Genomic DNA, 22446 nt, shown 5'->3' with positions numbered 1-22446 from the left:
AACCCATGAAGTCACTAATAACTAAGGTTTTAATCATAACGGTGGGGCAGACTGGGAGTTCCTCCCACGATATCTAAGCCACATCTAAGATACACAGATGCCTTAGCAATTTAATCTCTTTCTCCTCGATGAACACGTATGTTCTTTCCCCCAGTGCAGAGCACATCCCGCGGGCCACCACGGAGTCTGCCTGGTAGCACTGCCTTGTGTAACACCTGCAGGTTTTTTGGGATGCTCAAGGTAGCATTGATGCTCTCCACACAAACCAGCACTCGCTGTCCTGGAAGGGAAGGGGAGGGAAGCAGGCAGGGAAGGGACTTTTAGCCAAACCCAGCCTGCCGGTTTTCTTCCTGGCCCGCAGCACTGAGAGAAAGCATCCATACTTGCGCTGGAGCCGGCTTGGGATTCGGGATTCAGGGTCGGGTAACAAGGACTGGAAGCAAAAGGACCTCCTAAAAAAACCCACCAAAAAGCAGCGGTGTGACGAAAAGCAAGCCGGTCACCTGCGACGGGGGTGCTGCCCGCCCCCTGCCTGCTGCTGCCCCTTCCACCCCGGTCCCCATCGCCGCTCCGCTCCGCGGGGGTCCGGCGCTCCCCGCCGCGCCGTAGGTGCGTTAATTAATTTCATTAGCAGCCCCGACTAAATTCACACCCGCGCTCCGTACTCCCCACTTGCCAAGCCCCTCTGCCCGTTATCCCGGCACCGGGATGGGAGCGGGGGCTGGCGGACGCCGCTTCTCCTCGGTCACCCGCACGGCTTCCTCCCGAGGAGGACGGCGGCGCCCCCCGGCCCCGCCGGCAGCCCCCGGGGGGCGGGGTCCCGCCCCCCGGGGGCTGCCGGCGGGGCCGGGGAGCGCCGGCGGGAGCCGCCGATGCAGGAGCGGGGGGTCCCGGCCCTGCGCGGGGGGGTCGGCCCGTCCCCGCCCGGTGGCGGCGGGTGGCGGTGCGCGGCGCGGCCGCCCGGCGGCGCGGCGCTGCTGCCCGGCTCGGCGGGGCGGCCGGCGTCGGGGGCCGCTCTCTGCCGCCTTTCCCGCGCCCTCTCTTCGCTCCCGCAGATCTCGCGAGAGCGGCCGGCTGGTGGCCGCGGGGGCTGTTGCAGCAGCGGCGGCGGCGGCGGGCGGAGCGGCGGCGGCGGCGGCCGGCGGCGGCCGAGGAGGAGGAGGAGGAGGCGGCGGCGGCCGAGGAGGAGGCGGCGCGGGCGGCGGCGCAGGGGGGGGGCGCCGGGCGAGAAGCGGCGGCGGCGGCGGAGGCCGAGCGGCGGCGGCGGCGGCGGCGGGCGGCGGCATCATGGCGGACAGAGACAGCGGCAGCGAGCAGGGCGGCGGCGGCGGGGGCGCGGCGGGCGCCGGGGGGCCGGGCTCGGGCGGCGGCGGCGGCGGCGGCGGCGGCGGCCCGGGCGGCGGCCTGCAGCATGAGACGCAGGAGCTGGCCTCCAAGCGGGTGGACATCCAGAACAAGCGCTTCTACCTGGACGTCAAGCAGAACGCCAAGGGCCGCTTCCTCAAGATCGCCGAGGTGGGGGCGGGCGGCAACAAGAGCCGCCTGACCCTCTCCATGTCGGTGGCCGTCGAGTTCCGCGACTACCTGGGCGACTTCATCGAGCACTACGCGCAGCTGGGGCCCAGCCAGCCCCCCGAGCTGGCGCAGGCGGCCGACGAGCCCCGGCGGGCGCTCAAGAGCGAGTTCCTGGTGCGGGAGAACCGCAAGTACTACATGGATCTGAAGGAGAACCAGCGCGGGCGCTTCCTCCGCGTCCGCCAGACCGTCAACCGCGGCCCGGGACTGGGCTCCACGCAGGGCCAGACCATCGCCCTGCCGGCCCAGGGCCTGATCGAGTTCCGCGACGCCCTGGCCAAGCTCATCGACGACTACGGGGTGGAGGAGGAGCCGGCCGAGCTGCCCGAGGGCACCTCCTTGACTGTGGACAACAAGCGCTTCTTCTTCGACGTGGGCTCCAACAAGTACGGCGTCTTCATGCGGGTGAGCGAGGTGAAGCCCACCTACCGCAACTCCATCACCGTCCCCTACAAGGTCTGGGCCAAGTTCGGCCACACCTTCTGCAAGTACTCGGACGAGATGAAGAAGATCCAGGAGAAGCAGCGGGACAAGCGCGCCGCCGCCGCCGCCGCCCCCGCCGCGGGCGCCGGGGCCGAGCCGCCCCCCGAGGCCGAGGCCGCCGCCGCCGCCGCCGCCGGGCCGCCCGGCGCCCTGCTGCAGGCCGAGGAGCCCGAGGAGGACTGACCGCCCGCCCCCCGGGACGCGGACTGGCCCCGCCGCCGGCGGGAGGGAGGGCGGGCGGCGGGGCGGGGGGGGCGCGGCGAGATGCCCTCCCCGCTGCCCGGCGCCCCCCCCGGCCGCGCCGCCCGCCCGGCGCCCCCCCGCCGCCCGGCAGCAGCGCCTTCGAACCGCCACCCATCGCTGGATGTTCCTCCACTTTACCCACCGTATCAAACAGTAAGCAGCTGCTAAAACAAAACAAAACAAAAAAAAAAAACAAAACACACAAAAAAAAAAAAGTCAAAAAAAGTAATAACATTATATATGAACTGTGTTTCCTACTTGATTAAAAATATAAAGAACTGAGTGTTTATTTCCCTAATTAACCGAGAACTTTTGTACACGTTTAAGCTATTATTATTAAAAGTGTTTGCAAAAATGGTCAAGATTATAATATTGCTGAATTATATAAAAAAAGTCCTTTTCATGTTGAGCTAACATTTGACTTTAGCACAAAAAAAAGAGATATTTTAGAACACGTAAAATAATATTTTTAGTTTTTTCTTCTCATTTTGTTACCAAATTTTGAACCTTACATGGAGGTTACTATAGTATATTTGACACCCTATATACCTGTGATTAGAGATGTGTATATATATATGAGGGCTAGGCATGCTGTGTGTCTGAGCTTTGTCTAAATGTTATGCAGAAGTTTGTAGAGTTAAAAGGTACGTAGGTTTAATTCATGCAAGGTAAACAATAAGTGCTCTCTTTTATACAATATGCATTGCATCTGGACCTTAAACATATAAAAATGGTCAGTGAAACTTCTGTGAACATGAAGAAAAATTATTAAAAAAGGCATTTAAATGAAATTTGCTAACTTGTGATTTTTACGTTTGAACCAAAGTTATTCAAATAGTAAAAAAAAAAGAAAAGAAAAGGAAAAAAAAAAAAGAGAGAGAGAGAAAAAAAAAGGAAGCATTTCCTCCCGTAATATTTTTTTTCTGCACCTGTTTGGTTTACAACTGAGTAGGCGTATTGTAATTATTGTGTATATGAGATGTACTTGTATTGTTCATAATATATTTTTTTTATTCTGTGTACTTAAAGTACTTATCCTGACGTGCAGCGGTTTCCAGTCAACCTGGTTTTGGACAGCAGGTAGTGAGTCTTTCCGTGTTGCCACTGGCAGTAGCGCTGTCTCCTCAACTCCTGAGAGGTCCGAGCCGATGCTTTTGGTCCCTGCCAGTGCCGTTAACTTCTGCAGGCCTGTTGGAAATCAGTGCGATGTGATGCAGAGGGATCCTACTGAGCCATGGGGTTCGGAGTTTCGGTTAAGAGTGAAATCCAAGCCCGGTGTGTGTCTGTAACGGATTTCCACGTAGCTGTGGTGCTAGTTCTTACTGGCTACATACCTGGTGACAGCCGTGCCCTTCCCTCCCGTCCCAGCCTTCTCGCCGGTGTGCGCGCTCGCGGGCTCTGGTCGAAGCCTAGGGTAGGGAAACGCAGATTTGTCAGAACACTAATCTGTCCAGGTGTGTTCTCCAAATTGAAATTGTCTGTAATAATAATAAGAATAATAATAGACTTTTACAGGTTGTTTTTGTTGTTTTGTTTTGGTGGTTTTTTTTCTTTTAAAAAAAGTCGGTGTGCTTTTAATTGACTAACTTCTTGCTGCTGTATAGTAAAATATTAATATATTTTTATCATTAAACTGCTGCATGACTATCATCATTACGAGTGAAGAGAAAACGTTATAAAAAAAAAAAAAGATGCCTTAAACAGTAGAAACAAAACTTTTTATTTTCTTGGCCAGAATTCAGTAGACAGTGTTTCAGAGAAACTAGGATCTTGTTCCACTCGGAAGTTCTTTTGGGTTGCAATCATTTTTAACACTCTTGGCGGAGTTGGCCGTCTGGTAGACCTGGCTGCGCTTCTTTACTGATGGTCAAGGATGGAGTTTCGGAAGGGTGGGAAAAAAAAACCAAACTTTGTTTTAAAGAGTTTTTATTTCCTGCTGTCTTTTTATTTCCATTTGAAATTAGAAGTTTTGATTTTTTTTTTTTTTTTGAGATGTACTGTAAGTGTCAAAACAAGCTGTTTCCATTGTACCATGCATTATTTCCCTTTAAAGAAGTTTGCTGTTAGTGTTCACAGAAAGTTAAATACTAGATGCCGGTAGTGAGGTGTTTCTGTTTCTTTTAAACAATCACTGGAAATGTTTAAAATTGCTTTAATGTGCACTTTCCTATTTCCCAGTAGTAAAATAAGCTTTCGGAGTGCGTAATGTGACATTTGAAATGGTTCTCAATTGCATGTAAACATGTGTCTGATAACCTGCTTTTGAATCGGAGGGTCTGGATGGGCAGTTCCATCGATTATTGTACTTCAACTGTGATGTGTGCGGGACTGCATTCTCCATGCTGCTAGACGTAGTTAGGAAATTAATTGCTTTGGTTTTTTGCTACTTGATCGATTGTCTCGGTCCTGCTGTTCACTGCCCTCCCGAAAGTTGTCGCGCTGCTGACGGACGCGCTCTGGCGCTGGTAGCTCCGGGCTGCTGCCTTGTCTTCCCAGCAATAAGTAGCAGGAGGCGACGGGCGTGCGGCAGCGTGTCCGTCCGTCCGAGCCCCGGGAGCGTCGCCGTCCCGCAGGCGCTGCCCAGGGGCTCCCTGGCCCGGGATCCGGCTGATCCGGGAGCGCACGGGCCGCGCGGTTCCAGTCAAACCAGTACAGCCTGTCGCAGCCCACTGGCGGTGCGGTGAACAGTGTCTTTGAGAAGTTGTGGTCAGTTTTTGTCTCGTTTCGGGGTTTCTTCCGCGTGTTTTTGTTGTTGGTGGTTTTTTTTTTTGTTGTTATTTTGTTTTCTTCCTTTAATGCAAGTTGTGTATGTTCTAGGACTTTATGAATGATGATAATGAAAGACTAAAATGACTGTAAAGGTTCATGGGATTTCACTTCTGGTTTTGTTTTTGTTTTGATTTTTTTTTTTTTTTCCCCAGAGGTGCCCGGTACTTTACCAAGCTCTAATATCTCAGTATTTAAAACAAAGTACAGAAAACCCAGTTTATGTTAGAAGAAAGGTATATTTGACCATATGTGTTGTTTTAAAAAAGACAGTATGCTCAAATGTGCCAAGATATCTAATTCCTGAGAAGTATGCCTTATATTTTCCTTGATTATATGCTTTTAAATGTGTTGTAGATTAGGTCCAAAAGCATGATAAAAGCTACTTTATAATGACTACGTGCGAGAAAACTTGAAATTCATTGCAATACTGACATTATTTTATTTTTAAGTTAAAGGGACACTGTCAAGTAATTTACCATTGAAATACAACCACCCTTTAAGTGGTTTCATGCTAACAAGAGAACTGTTCTCCAAATTCAAAGTCCTTATTATTAATTTAAAAAAAAAAAAAAAGTAAAATTGCTCTGTCTCTAAGAAGCGAAATTAAAAAAAAAGAAACCGAATGATCGGCTGTTGGCGCCTGCCTCTTTGTGGTCGTACCGCGATGCTGCGGGGGCACCGGCTGGTCCCAGACTGGGACGGGATGCGCGGAGAACTTTTCGGAAAAATTCCATTTTAAAAAAAAAAAGAAAAGAAAAAAATCAACAGCACGAAAACTTGACAGTGTGACTTTGTGGCACGTCCTCGCAGGGGTGCTCGCAGCCTGGGCTGTTGTACCGCGGAGGGGCTGCCCGGCGAGGCACAGACCATCCCGTCTAGCGAGTGCTGCCAGTGATTTTAACCCCTGCTCAGAGCCGACCCGTAACTTTTTTTCTTTTTTGGGGGGGGGGAGCAATTACTTTGTTGCCTTTAAAAATAGCACTGTAACCACCTTTTCTTACAATTAGCTGTAGTATAACCCTTGTCCCTTCAAACTATGCAAGCTATGAAATGTAAATTAGGGGTCAGTTAGAGATAGTTGATTATATTCAATCAGATGGCATTCATGCACTAACTGGAGTATATACAGATAAAGCTATTAGAGTGACTTGTATGCTAACAGCGAGATATAACATACCTACCTATTCTAAAAAAATGACTATTAATATTGTATAACAGGACTGTGGGGTTGGGAGGGAATGTTATCTCTTACCTTCTGAAAAGGGGATTTAAGATTTTTATAACTGTTTTTTCCATCAAACTTTAATATTTTTGTCAAATTTTTAGGTATTTAATTTGTAAAATAGATTTTGCTTTGTACTGACGTACAGAAAATAGGGGTTGATTTAAACTTTTTGAAGCCAAGTGATCAACTACATTTGTAATAAAAAGTCAATGGATGTATATCAGTCGTACTCACTGTTTTCATTTCTTGTACGTTCTAATGCAGTGGCGTTGTATGTCTCCCAAGGAAAAAAAATTGGGGAGGTGGGTGGAAGGAGAAGGCAAAAATGTCAGCATTGACGCTGCACATTGATGTGACTTTCCATGTGCAAGTGGCCCATGGTCAGTGGAGATTTGGTAGATATGCATTTTTACTAAAAACACATGCACTTTTTCAAGAAGGGTTTGCAAAAACCTGACGTCTTTGGCATGTCTTCACTTCATGCTTCCACCCTGTTGCCCATAAACTCTAAAGCCGCCCTTTGGGAAGCACATTTCCCTGGCACTTAAAACCAAAACCCAACAAGGCAAAGCTTTGATTTCTTGTAAGGTGGTGAACTACGGCACATTACGTTTTTGCACCTGCACACTTTGTCTCCCTCAAAGGTCTGCCACTTTCTTTTCTCTAAGTTCAGCAGGCTAAACTTTTTTTTTTCCTTTTTTTTTTTTAGTAAAATTACTGAGCGTTTCGAAGACTTCAGCAGATCCACTGAGTTTGGATCCAACACCTTGCAGAGCACTGGCATAATTATTTTTTGTTTGCTTTAAACCCAGACCTCCCATTTCCCGTTCCAGGGCATATACCAAATCTGATTGACTTGTCTGTGGCAGAAGTTGTGGGAGCCAGAAGTGGAGAATCCTGACATTAATGTACAAGAATGCTAAAACAGGTTTACATTTCGGGGGTCTCCCATGAAACACAAAAACTCAAAGTATAACTAGAACGGACCAATTTCTGGGTTTTGCTAGTCCGAGAGTAGAAAATGTGTCTCTCTTAGGTGACTTGGAAAGACGGCAGGGAAAGCAAATTCTCCCACAACTGTGCAATTCGCTTATTCAAAAACCTGCTGCTTCTTACCGACTTGGATTGCTTTTTGAGAGGTAGGGCTCTGCCTAAAGTGCTGGAGAGTTTCTCTGTTAAAACAACACTGTCAATATCTTTTTATTTTTAATCGCCAATTTTAAATCCTGCTTTGCGCCTTTTTTTTTCTTCTTTTTCCTTCCTTTTTCTTTTTTTTTCCCTCTCCACCTTGCTTTTTGTCAGGCTTACCCAAACTTTTATTTTCTTACTATCCTCCTCTGCTGGCTTGTTAACTCAACTTGTGTAATTGAAGGGTCACTGTTCATGTTGGTGTTTGGACTCTTTGGAAGAGGAATCCAGCATAGTTTTAGGTTCTCGTGCTGAGCTTTGTATTTTTTGCACATGCACTTCTTTCCCTAAAAGTTTTAGTTTTCTTGGCTTTCTTCTCTCACGTGTGAAGATAGGTGAAAGATCTGAATTTTTGGTAGCAGAACAGAGAAGCGGGCTGCATGCAGTGTTGTCAAAATGTTTTGACAAAACCGACGAGGTAAACAAGCGAGTTCCATTTTTATTCTTGATTCCTTCTGCTGTTGCCATCTCCTGTACCACTTGCAACAATGAAAGATAATTTCAGCCCAGAGCTTTTTTTCAAGCCTGTGGTTCCTTTTACTCTGCTCACTTGCACATGATTTAGCTCGCTGGCACCACAAAACATTGTGCGTGGGTTGCAAACGTGGCGAGGAGATATGTATATATATATAGGTTAGAGCTAGTTAAGGTTAATCTAAACAGGCTTTCAAAATTATAACCCTTTTTAAAAACCTTTTTTAACTGGAGCCTTATCTTTGGACCTGAAGTTCATGGCATTTTTTTTTTCTTGTAAGTGGGCTCTTTCATGTTGAGATGACTGATGGCACGGGGAGGATGCTCCTCTCCTCTGCAGAGCTGGGAGTTTCTCTTAGCCTGCCTATCCTTCTTCTTTTACATTTTATCTTTTCAAAGCATTTCAGTTCCTGATGGGACTGTGTTTGAGCAGCACTACGCTTGTATAGGGGTCCGCGATGCATCCCACTTCTTGCGAATGCAGGTGGGCCATGAGGCTTTACAGGGCCATGCGTCGCTTGTTGTTAATGCGGATCTGGGCAGCTGCAGATAGCAGAGAGAAATAAACACCAAATCATCCATTTTTAGAGGTTCACAGAGTTACTCCTCCAATGTATACTGGATATTTTACTGCAATTTGGGTGGCGTAAAGTACATTGGCAGGGAAAGGACGCCTCGGTTTGCAGGCGGCTTTCATGCCGTTGTCGATAACGACGACGCTTCCTGAGCCGGCGGACTCGAGTGGGTACCAAGCCTCGTGAAAATAATCCACCTGGAGGGTGGGAAAAGGCTTTCGGAGCAGGGCAGGGCTGGCCGAGGTGGACGGCCAAGGTGCATCTTGGCCATCTCTGCAATTTGGGGTCTGTACGTGGCTGAAGCCAGACGAGCCGTCATGTTTTATGGGAGAGGCGCAGCACGTCACGCCTGTCTCTCTAAAAGTAGCAAACACTTGCGTAGCCTGTTTGAGGCAAAACGTCACAGAAGAGGGACAGCTGAATTCATGCAGCGAGGAGTGAGGCATGTTTTCACAGAAAAATGTCAGCTGGGTTAGGTGAAAACAGATAAAGACAGAGGACTTCTGGCCCCGCTATCTGTCTTTTGAGTGTTGACTGGTTAAAACAAGATGGAGCGAACGGCTGGATATCCCTCTGCGGATCAACGCTGCTGGCACTCCTTTGCCTGGAGAGGGGATCTGGTCCTGAGCCTTTTGCTCTGGAAGGCACCACGTCCAGCCAGGATGGAGCCCTGCTCAGGCTGGCTGTACGTTTTGCCTGCATGTGGGTATTGTCTGATTTTGGGTGACCAGGACCCAACACTGGATGTCCCCAGGACTGTGGGAGTATCTGTGGCAGCCTTGCAGCTCAGTTTGGGTGTCCACTTCTGGAGCAAAGTGCTCTGCTGTCCGTGTGCCACGTACCGTGGTTTTATCATGGAGCACATGACCTGATGCATTTTGGGTTTAAATTAGCCAAGACGAGTTGTGGGCATTAACTAAGCCAAAAGACAACCGGTGGGCATTAGGTTTGCCAGACCAAGCCAGAGCTCACGGAGAGTAAAACCCCCAAAACACAGATAATGTGACCGTCAGGTCCTGAGTAGTGACTCCTTTGCTGTTCAGCTTGTCTCTGGCTGTGCTGATTGCTCGTGTAGATGTAGCCCTGGATAAAACAGGAGGCCGCCTGTGTCGTTGCCTGGCCGTGTTTGCACCTAGTTGTCTTGAGGCTCGGGTTCGTGAGACGTACGTCTGGATCAGCCATCAGCTGGGAGAGTGCTTGCTTTGAGTGGGCATCTTCTGGATCACCCCAGCAGGTAACTTGGTCTTAACTCAGATAATTCCTTGGCTTTGCTGGTCATCAGTTGGTTTATTGTCCATCCTAACATTAGCTTTGCAAAAATACATACCTTAGCCTTTTCTTAGGCTGAGGCCACGTAGGAGACTGAACTGAAAAGAGGGCTGGCAGGAACGCTGGCAGCGTGAGTTTGCGCTGAGCCTTCCTGTCTGTGGCGCAGGAGGGTTATTTTTTTTCTTGAAACACTATCTTGAAATATGCAGGAAGTGAAGAAAAGCTTCATTCTTTCTGCCTCCGATCGGAGGGGTGAGAGGTGTGGAGTTACATCTGCAGCGTGGAAGGATGTGCCCCTCTTGGCGAGCAAGACCTTGGAGGGAGGCGGCTGTTGGGGGAGCTGATCCACTGCCTGCCACTGGGAAGCCAGAGTGCATGCCTGGGAGATATTTTGACAGCTTTTCAGGGAAAAACCTCTATATGTTGAAATGTCATCCTGATCGGCATGTTGATTTCTCTGGAAATCTGCTCTTAAAGGTGTCTTGCAAATGGCATCTGAATCCTCGTGACCATGTTGACCCCAGTGGGTTTGGATTTCTTACTGGACGTGGTGCAGAGACTGTGCGGCAGCCCCCATGGGCGACCCTTTTGGTGCAAGAGATCACGTCTCGCTGATGGCCATCAGTGGTTGCGACTGTGAGGTGGCACTGTCATGCTTGCAGGAAGGTCTGGGAGCTGAGCCTGGGCTCTTGGTGACATCTCAGAGACATCTCATCATCAGCTGGACCGATGCGCGGTTGCTCTAGAGTGGGCACAGGCACAGGAGGCCTTGGAGCTGGCATGTGAGGACACAGGAGCTGTGGGGCTGACCCCACTGGAGAGTTTTCAGCTCTGTGTCATCAACTGTGCTGGTGTGGCTGGTGCTGAGATGAAGCTGCAGGCTTGGCACAGCGGCTGGAGGAGGCTCAGTCTCTATAAGATACATGCCTGGGTAATTTATATTGCTGGGAGTTGAGAGTGGAGAAAATGAGCAGTGGCGTTTTTTTCCATTGCTGGTGAATGTCTTGATGTGCAAGTCGAGCTCAGTTGGCTGGGCGCTCATCACACGTGCAGTGCCCTCCAGCTGGTATTTTAGCCCCAGTCAAAGACTGGAGTGGGTTTTGTTCTCCCAGCTCTGGGTAGGAAGGTGTGCTGTTGTGTGCCAGAGGGCAGGCCAGCATTTGTGCACCTTGCGCAGGACCTGTCTGGACAGGACGTCTCGGAGCACTGCTGTCATTTGCAGGTTAGCTGCATTGGTCTGAGTGTGTGTCCCCCAGGTTGGGCTTGCTCTAGTGTCTCACTAGGGAATATGTTTTATTTCTCCGTGCTCTGTCCCGGTTGCACAGTAGTTTGTGAGTGCGATGCAAGCTGCTGGCTTTATTGCCTCTAGTCTCCTGAGGTTTGGAACTTGCTTTTCCTGGGCTCGCCTTTTGCTCGGTCATTTAGTACGGGCAGAAGAGCTCAAAAGCAGCAACTCCTTGGGAGTGTGCATCAGCACACTGGTGTCAGCTGGTCCAGACTCCTCAAGGCTTGCTGGAGGCTCAAGGGCTTTCGATGCCTTCTCCTTCTCTTCTCCTTCCCTTCTCCTTCCCTTCCTCTTCCCTTCTCCTTCCCTTCGTCTTCCCTTTCCCCTTCCCCTTCTCCTTCCCCTTCCCCTTCCCCTTCTCCTTCCCCTTCCCTTCCCTCCTCTCCTCTCCTCCTCTCTTCCCCTCTCTTCCCCTCTCTTCCCCTCTCTCCTCTCTTCCCTTCTGCACCACTCTGGTAGAAGTAGGTCCAGCTTCTCTCCCTTCCAGGCGAGTTGTGAAGGCTTGATGATCTGTCAATGCTTCAAGAAGTGCCGGGGCCAGGGAGAGTGGATAAAGGATTTTGTGAAATCTGGTATTTAAACCTCCCACTCAAGTGATGCTGAGGAGAGCTGGCAATGTCGCATTGGCTTATCAGGAGCTGTGTGGGCAGGTCAACTTAAGAAAAACGTGAGCAGCACCACAGGTGAAGAAAAGAAGCCGGTGTCTTGTCAGGTACAGAGTTATAAATGGGGTCAAAATTTCTTTTTATTAAAAATATTATTTTATTTATATAATAGGTGACAGTAGGATCACTGTTGCCAGGAGCTGCTGGAAGGCAACGAGGCAGGTCTGTGAGCAAAACAGGGAATAGAGGCTTTGAATTATTTGCTAGCATTAATAATTCTGAACTAAGCACTGCAAATTCATGTAATTGTCATCTCTGCTTTCATGTCTGCAAACAGTTTGGTTCGTGGATGGGTCTTTTGACAGTACTGTGTTCAGAGGATCATTCAATCTTCCAAAAAAAAAAAAAGTTGGCTTCTGAGCTGCAACTGTCAATAAAAGTCCCGGTAAATGGGTCCTTGCAGGCTTCTGCCAGGCCATATGAAACTTATCTTGTCCAATGCAAGTATCTAATTGGTGGCTTAAAGTAATTTAAAAAAGAATCCTTTAACAGTCTGTCTATTTTTAGTTTAAAGATGGACTTTCTATGGTCATAAAGTAAAAATTCTAAGCTTAATTATGGGAATTGAAGAACATTGGCTTAATTGCACTGGGAACTGCACACACGAGTGCAAAGAGGACACACTTTACAAGTGATGATCTTCTGATAAAATACTATACAGTGCGACAAGTGGAGGCACTGCAAGCTCCAGAAAGTGTCTTGAGGCCAAAGTTGCTGAGCTGGTGGAGAAGAGATGGCATGAAATCATCTGCACGTGGTTGTGGTCCGTCCTCACCTCAGCACTGGCCACCTTGCCTTTTACTTGTGGAAACTTGACTTGCAACTGGACAGGATTAAAGGGATGACTTACATTTTAATACTAAAGCCTTGGTTGAGGAGTTGTTCTCTCTTCTGGAGTTGCCTGCAGGAGCTGGGAAAGTAGCTCTGGGAGGTTTGGATGGCAGAGGGTTTGGTTGTGGGTCCAAACAAGAAAAATGTCTGTATACCAGTGTGGAAACATGAAACAAAAATAGTTGTCGTAGAGGTCTCAGCAGTGTAAAAAAACCCTGGCATAGCTGGCTTGATTGAAACTTGGGGGGCGTGATGGAAATCAGTAAGATACTGCGTTGCCTGCCATCAAACGATACTGAATGGGCATGCTAGGTCATAAAGGTGTGAAGGAACACTAGATCTAAAAAGTTGCCCTAAAATCTGAGAGGAAATTGGAGTAGTGATGACCACGTGGCCAAATTTATGTTGGATATAAATCCCATATTTTAATGACACGGAGGTATTAGGAAATTTTCTATTCCAGACAAGAAGGTTTATGGATATCATGGGGCTTGGGAGAAAACCAGGCTCATGTGTCTTCATAAACCTCTAAGAAAAAGTAAATTCATTTATGTCCGTGCTATCTAGCCGGATTGTTTGGGAAGGGGCTGGCTAACATTTTAGTGAACGGACATCTTGATTTACTTAAAGGATCATTTCTTGTAACAGCCTGGTATAGAGTTAGCCTTGATTTAGGACTAAAATGTAAGAACTGGTTCAAGATACAGTTACTGTTGAGTCATTAAGTATCAGTGACCACAGTACAGTTACAGGTTCAGCATCCTCAAGGGTGGAAGGCTCTGGACTGAAAATGAGTCTTGCATTATGAAATATTGCAGGGGAGAAGGTCAGAAAAAGTCCTTAGACTCGTCAAGGCAGCCTCATAGATATCTGGGAAAGTTACAGATATCCAAGTTAGGCAGAGCTCTGTCATGAAGGAGCTTCAAAGCTGAAGTGGAAATCAGTTACTAAGTAAAATAAAGTTATGAAGTAGAATAGTTATAAAGGAAGGGACTTCTGGAGTCCAGCAGGACTCCATCAAAAGACAGAAGTCTAACTCTTGCAGAGTAGACCGAAGGAGCCATGTCGTACAGCAGGGAACCCGTGACCTGGAAATGCAGCAGTTTAGCGGGGGCTTTGAAGAGCCGGGGGCCGTAGGGAATGAACGCTGTCTCAAGTATATCAGAGAGAGGGCCGGGGAGAAAATCTGAGCGTGCAGGACTGAAGGCACAGTTAATTTTCTGCACTGCTTCTTGAGTAACTTCTTTGCATCATTCTGGAGCACAGGGTATGTTTGAGAGCCCACCTGTCCGTCACCTGGTCCTTTTGGATGGTAACGACAAGGAGCATCCCTCTGAAAGTCGAGTGTTTGAGGCAGAGAACCTGGAGCAAAGCCGTACATTCAAGTGGAAGAGCAACAGGTGTACCTAGGAGTGTAAAAAGAGCTTGACACTGAAATGCTAAAGTTACTAGCAAAAATAGGGCTGTTAAAAAGGAGCTTAGTATTCTTCATGACTAGATAACGTTGTAATGTTGGATTATTATTTTTTAATTAGAGTATTAAACGGAGCACTGGGAATTGCAGATCAGCAACCCTGAATGCCAGTTTGAGAAGGAGAAACTGAAGTGCTGTAACTCTTCAGTATGTGGTAGGTTGAAAGCAATATACTTCCTGCAAAGAAAGGGCATTGGACTAGGTGGTCTTCGAAGGTCCCTTCCAACCCAAACCATTCTGTGATTCTATGATCAGTCTTGTTTTCTGGGTAATCTACCAGAATCTTTGAAAATGTTGGCAAACAGCAGGAGGTGGAGAATCAACTGATCTTTTTTCGGATGTTTTAAAAGGTTTTATCAAGTCCTCCCAAGAAGGTATTAAACATTATGTTTGTGATGAGGAGATAAATATCATGGAGTCCTTCCTTGATTGCAGCCAATGCTGATCACTTGGACAGCACAAGGTAGACAAAGGTCTAGTTGGACATGGTGATCACAGGCTTCCAGGTCTGAATCTCGAGTAGATCTTCAGCCTTTAACAAATGAGTTTCCTCTGGAAAACACAGATTAATTAAAACTGAAGTTGCCAGGTGGAGGAGGGTGAATTTTCATTTAAATTTTCAGGTGAGCACATCTAGGTCCAGGCTGCAAAGTCTGGTTGACCGAAGAGGAGAAACAAGCCAAAAATACGGGGTGGCATGGCATCTATGTTTCTCCTGTGATGTGACACCCCCAGTTCAAATTCCTCCTCTGAGTTGACTTGCAGGTCTGCCAGATCCCAGAGCACAGCTCAGCAACTAATGTGTTCTCTTTTTTTTTTTTTTTTTTACCAAGAAAAACCTAAAATATTTTGGTTTTGACGATGGGCAAAAAGGGAAGGAGCAGGGAGAGGAGTCTCGTCAATGTTTTCCAGGTCTCCTCTAGCTCTGTTCATGAGACCATGGTACCAAAGAGTAAGTGCTTTGATAAATCATCGGATTTTGCAATAGAGCAGGTTAACTGCAGGCACCTCAAGGCTTTCGGGTAACGTTTAAATATAAGAATTGGCAACTGAAGGAGCAGAGGGGTTGGTTTATACTAGAGAAGTGACTTCAGTCTGGCCATGGCTGGAAAATTCAGAAGAACATGATAAGGTCTGGTACTGTGAGCGTGCAGCGGTGGGGGCTGACCCTGGGAAATTCAATGCAATAGGTAGGGGGGGTGGGAAAAAAAAAAGCAGTTTTTAATGCTCCAACAGTATTGCTAAGCTTTAAGTGATTTGCTCATTCAAGAATGAGAACATCTGATTCTGAGTAGCAAAAGAAATTAAATGAAAGTGTGTAGACTGCCAAAGAAAATGACTGTGTATTAGAGATTTAGGAGCTAAGGCCTGAGAGGCTGCTGTGCGTGAACTCTCCTGTAACACAGTTCATTAGACCCCCACGGTGTCCCTGTGCTGTTTTCCCTTGGTAATCTGGTGGTTGTCACTGGCACAACCTTTGTCCCCTCCCCATAGAAATACTAATTTCATTAGATTGCTCACTTCTAGTTAAATTATACCAGCTGACTTTGAAGTACTTAATATAAAAATGTCGTGGTATGCTTGCATGATAGTTATTTGATGTAAGAAAAAACAAAAATCTCTTGTGCTCTCTCTTTAGGAATTTGGGGTTTGAGTTTCATTGAGGAGTGTTGTACGTACCCAACTGCAAAGGATCAGGCTCATCTCTTTTTAAAAATGTATTTCATATCTGAGATTAGAAATGTTCTAGAAGACAAATCAGAAGTTGTCTGTTACAGGCTCAGATGATAATAGCGACTTCTGCTAAAGGCTGTCCGTCCACATAAAAAACTGCACGGCTGCTTCTGTTTTAACTGCTGTCTGGCATTTTGGTAATAGCATTTTTTTCTAAATGTACTAAGTATATTTGCCTTTAAATCCTGTTAGGTACAGATAATGATCATTGGTATTCTGTAATTTAGCTCTATACTAGCATTCACATTGGACTAGGCTTAATATTGTAAGTGTCAAAGATGACTTGAAAAAGGAAAATTAATTTATACCCTTTTAATGCAGTTCTGCCCCATATAGGAGGTTGTTTACAGAAGTACCGGAAGTGCTACAACTGTCTTCCCCCTTTTACTTGCTGTGATTCTCTGCAGGAGAGCATACAGATTTAAATATATTTTTCCATCCTTTGGAGACACTGCTATATAATCATGGTGAGGTCCATGGAAATAACCTAGATAAACCGGGCCGTAACGCAGAGTTAATGCATCTTTTCCAGTTTTTTTTTTTTTTTTTATTCTGCTGTCAATCAGGCCTCTGAGCTTTTTTAAAAAAAACGTAAAAACATTAAATTGTTTGAGTAAAAATCACTTCCCTCATCTGTCCAGTGTGACATCCTCTAATACTGTAGGTCTGTTCAGGCTGGATTATTCGTGATCTTCCAGAAAAGGTAGATGGGACTGGAATTACTAATGCCAAAACTTGCCCATGGCAAGGGAGGGAGGTCCTTGTTTTCAAGATCAAACCCATCCAGACTCTTTTCAGACCCCCCGCAGCATACCACAAGGGTATAAATACCTACTTTTTCTTTTCCAGGTGATCTTTAAGGCCAGGTGGTAGCGGGCAGGGACAGTCTGTCTGGGCGGACGGGCCGGGGGTCCTGCCCTTCACGTTTGTCCTGCTCCGGCGTCAAACCCAACGGTTTTTAGGCCGGGCTTTTGTCCTCCGAGCGGAGCTCAGCCCCCGGGTTGCCGGTCCCCTTTGGCATCCGCGCTGTTCCGCGCTCCCTCATCTCGGCGGCCGCGGCGCCTCCGCGGGTGATGCTGCCCGCGCGTCGCCAGCCGCTCGCTCTGTGCTTAGGGAGCTCTGTGTGGTTGGCTTTCACCATTGTCCTCAATTTCGATCCCCAGGGCAGAAAAATTAGGACTTTCTCAGTTAAAGAAAAAAAAAAAATATATATATATATATACAAAAAACAAGCAAAGCAAAATCTCTGGAGAGTGGTGTTTCCCTGCGATAGTGGCGGCCGTTCACCACCCGCTTCTGTTCAGCCATGACCCCTGGCTCGGTTCCGCTGGGTTTTTAGCCATCTTGACCTCATGTTTGCAAATATTATTGGTAATATAATGCTCTATGTACAAATGTCTGTGTGGCTCATGTGTATGTTTCTGTGGTTCAAGTCAGCCACAGACTTCTGGAATTTCATTGTACTTTGGTTAAATGTTGGACTTTTAACTCTTCTACTGTATGGCTTCTTGATTTCTCTTGTCCATTGTGGACCAACTCTATTTTTGGAAATAAATAAGCATGTAAATAAAAAGAATGGGTTTATGCCACTTTACAAGAAAATGCTTTATTTAAAATATACACTCAGTGTTGTATATTTTATGGTATCTCAGGGATCGGACGAGGCTCAGGCACCAGCAGCCTTGATGATGAGATACCTTATTATGTACAAATTCATTTCCAAGTGGTTTCAGAAGAAGACTTTCCATCCCCTGAGCCAAACCCCCATAGGACCAGCCTTGTGGAGGAGCGGGGGGAAATCCAGACAGAAACGCATAGTTGAAGGGGAGTAAAGGAAAGAAACCCAACTTTCCTCTCAACACAAGGCTTCTGGTTTGAGGTGTCCGGGTGCCAAAGATGCCACCGAGTGTAGGGATGCTGTGGGGCAGCTCTCGGCTCCTGCCCGGGAGCGCGTGGAGATCAGGAGCACAATGACTTTTTTTTTTTTTTTCTTCTAACTTTTCCATATAAACCAATATTTACCAGTAATCCTGTGTTTCTGTTTTTGTTTTTTGGCAGACTTTTACCAGTAAATATCGGTTTATTCCTGAAAGCAGAAGCCCTAAACATACCTTTGTTAATAAGGTCAGTTGTCATTTTGTCTCTCTCGTTCCCCACTCCCCCCCAGCACAACCCAGCAGGTGACTGAAAGGTACCAAGTTTTCTTTCTAGTTTTCCTGCTCTGCATCTCTGGGAACTGGAGCCTGCAGGACCTAGAGCCTTCTGTTGGTAACGTAGACCCGGGTTTACAAATTATTCTTTACCATTTTAAAGCCTGCTTTTAAGGACAGAGGTGTTCCCAGCTGCCCAGTACGGGAACTGGTAGAAACCCTCACAAATGCATAAATTGCTTCACCTCCCCAAAGCCTGCGGGTAGGTCTCTAACAAGCATCTTCAGGCTTGGGGCTGGTAATAATTTATCCAAAAATGTACAGTAAAAAATGCCATTTCTGGTTTACAGCGAGCAGGACTGGGGGAGGGGAGGGTGGGAAAGGAGTTTGAAAATTTTTTTCCAGTTTATTGCTAGAAAGCAAGTGTGACTTGCTAAACTCCTCCACGTCTGGGAGTAAGGGCAAGTGAAAGGCCTGATCCTTAAAAGGACATTGCTGGGTGTCTGGGACCCCAAAAGCAGCTGGCGCTTTTTAATGATGGGAATCACTTTAGGTCATTTTTTCAGAGTTTTGGTTTGTACCAAGACAAATCAACTTGGGAGTGTTAAAGCCTCCTTTTTTTTTTTTTTTTCCCCGCAAGTGTTTGCGACCCAAACACAACCGCGTTATGTTAATAATCAAGAAACAGAGGAACTGGAGGGGAATAGAAAATGAGGTGACTGCAGAGTCCCAGCCAATTTTTTTTTTCTTCCATGCAAACAAATTTAAAAAAAACAAAACAAAACAAAACACCAGTCCTGACCCCAAAAAACCACAACCTCCCAAAAAAAAACAAGCCAAAGAGGATCTCAAATGCCTAGTCTGGTTGTGCCATACATGGTTGCCAAGAGTGGTTTTGGCATAGCTGCAACCTAACTATGTCCCTTTAAGGAGCAGCAGTAACTAATTTCCTCTTAATGAACCCAAAAGCTGAGGGTTTTGCTGCTCTCGAGTGCAGATCGAAGCTCCTGCAGCCTTAGTTGGAGTCCAGAATGAGGGGAGCCTTTCCAGCTGTGCATTTTGAGCTGAAAACTACCTTTCCTCCCCTTTTGCAGCCTGGGTGGTTCTGATTGCTGGCAGTTCTGTAATACAACTTTAATCTGAGCAATTGAGGCTGGTCCTACATTATCTTCAGACGTCTTGCAGAGGACTCCTGTTACCAGTTTGGTACTCAAAAGCTACACCCCACCATCAGAAGTCACTTATTTATTTTTTTTTTCAAAGGCAGTGATAGATTACCCTCTCTAGCTCTAATGGAAAAATGATAATTGCAATGCAACTTTCTAATAAATTGTTCATATATTCATAATTCCATTGCAATCCCAAATTGGAGAAGAGATCTGTTAAAGGTATATATTAGTCTAGATTTTTTCTTATTGTAAATACTGTAATTTTATAATACTGTCAATATTTTATTAACTTAGAAATATTTAACAGAGTTTAATCTATGGTAGCTGATTTATTTATAGGTTTATGTTGCAGCAAATATTGCATTACATTCTAATGTAAGATTAACTTTCAGCATGTAAACATTGACTTAATATATCATTGGAAAGATTAAGAGAGAAAACTCTCTTTCTTAATCTGTAATATTTATCCCCCAATTCCCAGTTTGGAATTTTTTAACAAAATATGAGGAGGAGGTTTCAAGAGCTCATGAATCTAACAACTGCAGTTGGATGTGAAAACCTGAGTTTTGAAATGTGTCCTTCACCCCGTGAACAAGTTGGCTTCAATATATAATCTATGTAGAACGGAAGTCTTTGTTTTCAGCAAAGGGACACTGTCAGATCAATTTCGGATTCTCGTTTTAGGGGAGGGGGGGGAAAAAAAAGCAAACCTTGCCCCCCCTGCATGTGCGTTAGTTCCTTTTTAATCACAAGGCTAAAATCCCCTTTTCTAGTTGGTAATCTCTCTCTTTTAGCCTGATGGTGTCCCTTTAACAGCATAAAGATGTTCACGTTCTCTGAAAACCCATTAGAAGTGATTTTCTGTTAAAGGCAGGGAAGAATCGGTCTGTAATACGTTTGCAACGTGGCTTGCATAAAAATACCAAAAATATGTCAAGGATTTTCATGGGAGCTGGTATTTTTTGAGTGTAAAAGTTAATCTTTATTAGAGATGTGCCAATCTATACTGCTTTGTTGTAGTGTTGTTATACCTAGGCATTTCAGTTAACTTACAAATATATACTGTAACAGTATACTTTGTACAGATTTATTTAAAATTTATTTGAAAACTGAAATAAAGTAGGCAGAAAATAAAGATATTTATTTTTCATTTGACTATGTAAGAAGGTATCATTCTTTTGGTTTTAGTGCACTGGTGCACCAAGCCTCAGAACCACCGCTTTCTCCAGCGCATAGGATGCTTTTCCAAGACTGCGGATACGTGTATGTGTACTGCTGTATTGATAAGTAAATGCCAACGATGGAGTTCGTTGCTTTTATACATCCCAAAGAGAAGTTCTCCACCATTCATTTTCTGTTTTCTGACCGAAAAGGTGTGTGTTTGTGAACAGTGTTCACGCAAGTTCTGCCACCCCACTCTCACATCAGCTTATACCAATGCCAGAATGGGAGGACTTGCCTGCGTACCTGCCCCAAAACACCCCGGTCCGCAGGGGCATCGTCAGGGAGCAGTTCAAACGTGTGTCCTTTGGACTTGGTGTAAAGCAAACGCAGAACGAGAAAAATCGAGATGTTAAATCCATTAGAAAACAAATTCCTTATTGTACAATAGTATGGAGACCTCTAGTCAACCTGCCATTAATAGTAGATTCTTATTTTTTGAATGATCTATTTAAAAGAACAGCAAGCATTGTATTTGCTAGTAAATCTGACGTGTTTACATGGAATTACTAAATAAATTATTTGATCTAAGATGGCTCTCATCAGTGCTGATTTTTAACGCTGGAAATTAATTTTGGCAGCTGCTTTTTTAGTTTGTGCTGTTCTTTAAAATCTTCCAACTCAGGTTTTTTAACGCACCCTTGTGTTTTAAATTAGGTTCTGAGGAAGATGCAAAGCATGCCTCTCCCTGCGAGGTCTGACAGGAGTGCTAGCTAATGTTTTCCAGCCCACTCCACGTCATGAGACTGCCCCTTCACATCCCGAACGTCTGAGTACATTGCTGAGACAGAGCAGGATGCTCTGAACTGAAAGCCCCGCAGCAAATGGTACTGCTTAGCCGCAGTTTTCACCGGGCTGACTCCTGCTGTGTGCATATATATATATATATTTTTTTTTTTAACAGAAAGCAGTGAGGTAGTTGTAAAACATCATCCTTCAAGGCAGCAAGTTGCCAAACTCGGTTCCAGCATGGCTTGGTCCTGCTTTCTGCTGTTAAAAAGCTGTGGGAAAGCCCCTTGCTCCCAGCTCAAGGTCCACGGGCAGTCACGAGAAGCTGAATCAGACAAGTGCTTTGGATCATCATTGAGGCTGAAGGTGTATCCGGGGGGTTCCCACCCACTCCCTCCAAACACCGGGGCTGCTCTCTGACATCGGGGCACGAGGCTCCCAAAGGCCTCCGGGACTCCTGGGGTGGTGATGCAGCAGGCGATGTTCTGCCGTGGCAGCCCCCAGAGCTTTCTGGCTGCAGGTGGAAAGCAGCAGGAGCGCAGTTAGTGAGGGGCTGGATGGAGAAATCCGTGTAAAAAGACCAGGCAGTCCTTGCAAATGCAGACTCTGGCCACACTGTGTCCCCCTCTAAGCGCTGCATGCGCTTGTTCTTTCCTAGGCACTGAGAACTGGGGGAAAAAAATGAAACTATAAATAATGCAGTCTATACCCGCATTTTTCATCTCCCAGGCTTTCTTGTGCAGACTGCTAAGTCACCTAATGTTTAATTTAATGCTCTCAACGCTAGATCCCTGGTTAGAAAAACCCATCAAATGCTTACATGATGCACCATTTGAAATTCTTCTTTTTAATGGATTTTGTGCTCTGTATTCAAGTCAGGGTTCCCGTCCCCCCTGGATGTGCTCACACCGCGGGAGCTGTGACTCAGCTGGGGAGCGCTGAGCCCAGAGCTCGCTCCACACGCACAGATATATAGCTCCACATGCACAGACATATAGCTCCACATGCACAGATATAGAGCTCCACACGCACAGATATATAGCTCCACACGCACAGATATATAGCTGCACGCACACAGATATATAGCTCCACACGCACAGCCAGTGTCTCCCAGTCCCGCTCCTCTCACCCGCGCTGGTTTGCAAAGGTTCGAGGTTTCCACCCCCTGGCCCTGCAGTGCCATCCCAGCTCTCCAGAGCCTTTCATCCACAACTGCTCACCGGTCACAACACACTGCGCACCACGCTGCTTCCATCAGAAATAATCCCGCCCTCTGCTTATTCTTCTGAATAATGCATTTATACACATCTTTTTCTCATATGAGAGCTAGCACGTGGTTGCAAGTAGTATATTCCTAGTAATTTGCTTTCTGGTTTGGAGGGGATTA

At 46.4% G+C, this 22446-nt stretch overlaps 1 protein-coding gene across 4 annotated transcripts; it reads left to right on the top strand.

The window, feature by feature from the left end:
* Window positions 1-1092: 1092 nt before the first annotated feature.
* On the top strand, window positions 1093-20861 carry PURA (purine rich element binding protein A). Of its 4 annotated transcripts, XM_065644174.1 has the most exons (5): window positions 1093-2454; window positions 17849-17914; window positions 18002-18058; window positions 19035-19328; window positions 20298-20861. In XM_065644174.1, exon 1 carries the CDS (start codon window positions 1288-1290, stop codon window positions 2239-2241), a length of 954 nt encoding a protein of 317 aa, XP_065500246.1. In that variant the 5' UTR covers window positions 1093-1287; the 3' UTR covers window positions 2242-2454; window positions 17849-17914; window positions 18002-18058; window positions 19035-19328; window positions 20298-20861. The 4 variants fall into 4 exon arrangements, with proteins under 4 accessions (XP_065500246.1, XP_065500249.1, XP_065500247.1 ...); XM_065644177.1 differs by lacking the exon at window positions 18002-18058; XM_065644175.1 differs by lacking the exon at window positions 19035-19328.
* The last annotated feature ends 1585 nt before the right edge of the window (window positions 20862-22446 follow it).

This window comes from Caloenas nicobarica, chromosome 13 (assembly GCF_036013445.1).
Source record: "Caloenas nicobarica isolate bCalNic1 chromosome 13, bCalNic1.hap1, whole genome shotgun sequence".
NCBI lineage: Eukaryota > Metazoa > Chordata > Aves > Columbiformes > Columbidae > Caloenas > Caloenas nicobarica.
Note: the sequence above shows the minus strand (reverse complement) of the source record. Positions and strands in the feature narration are given on the sequence as shown.

What these genes read in the sequence shown, in the direction of transcription:
- PURA (XM_065644176.1), top strand. Translation starts at nt 1,288, where the DNA reads ATGGCGGACAGAGACAGCGGCAGCGAGCAGGGCGGCGGCGGCGGGGGC.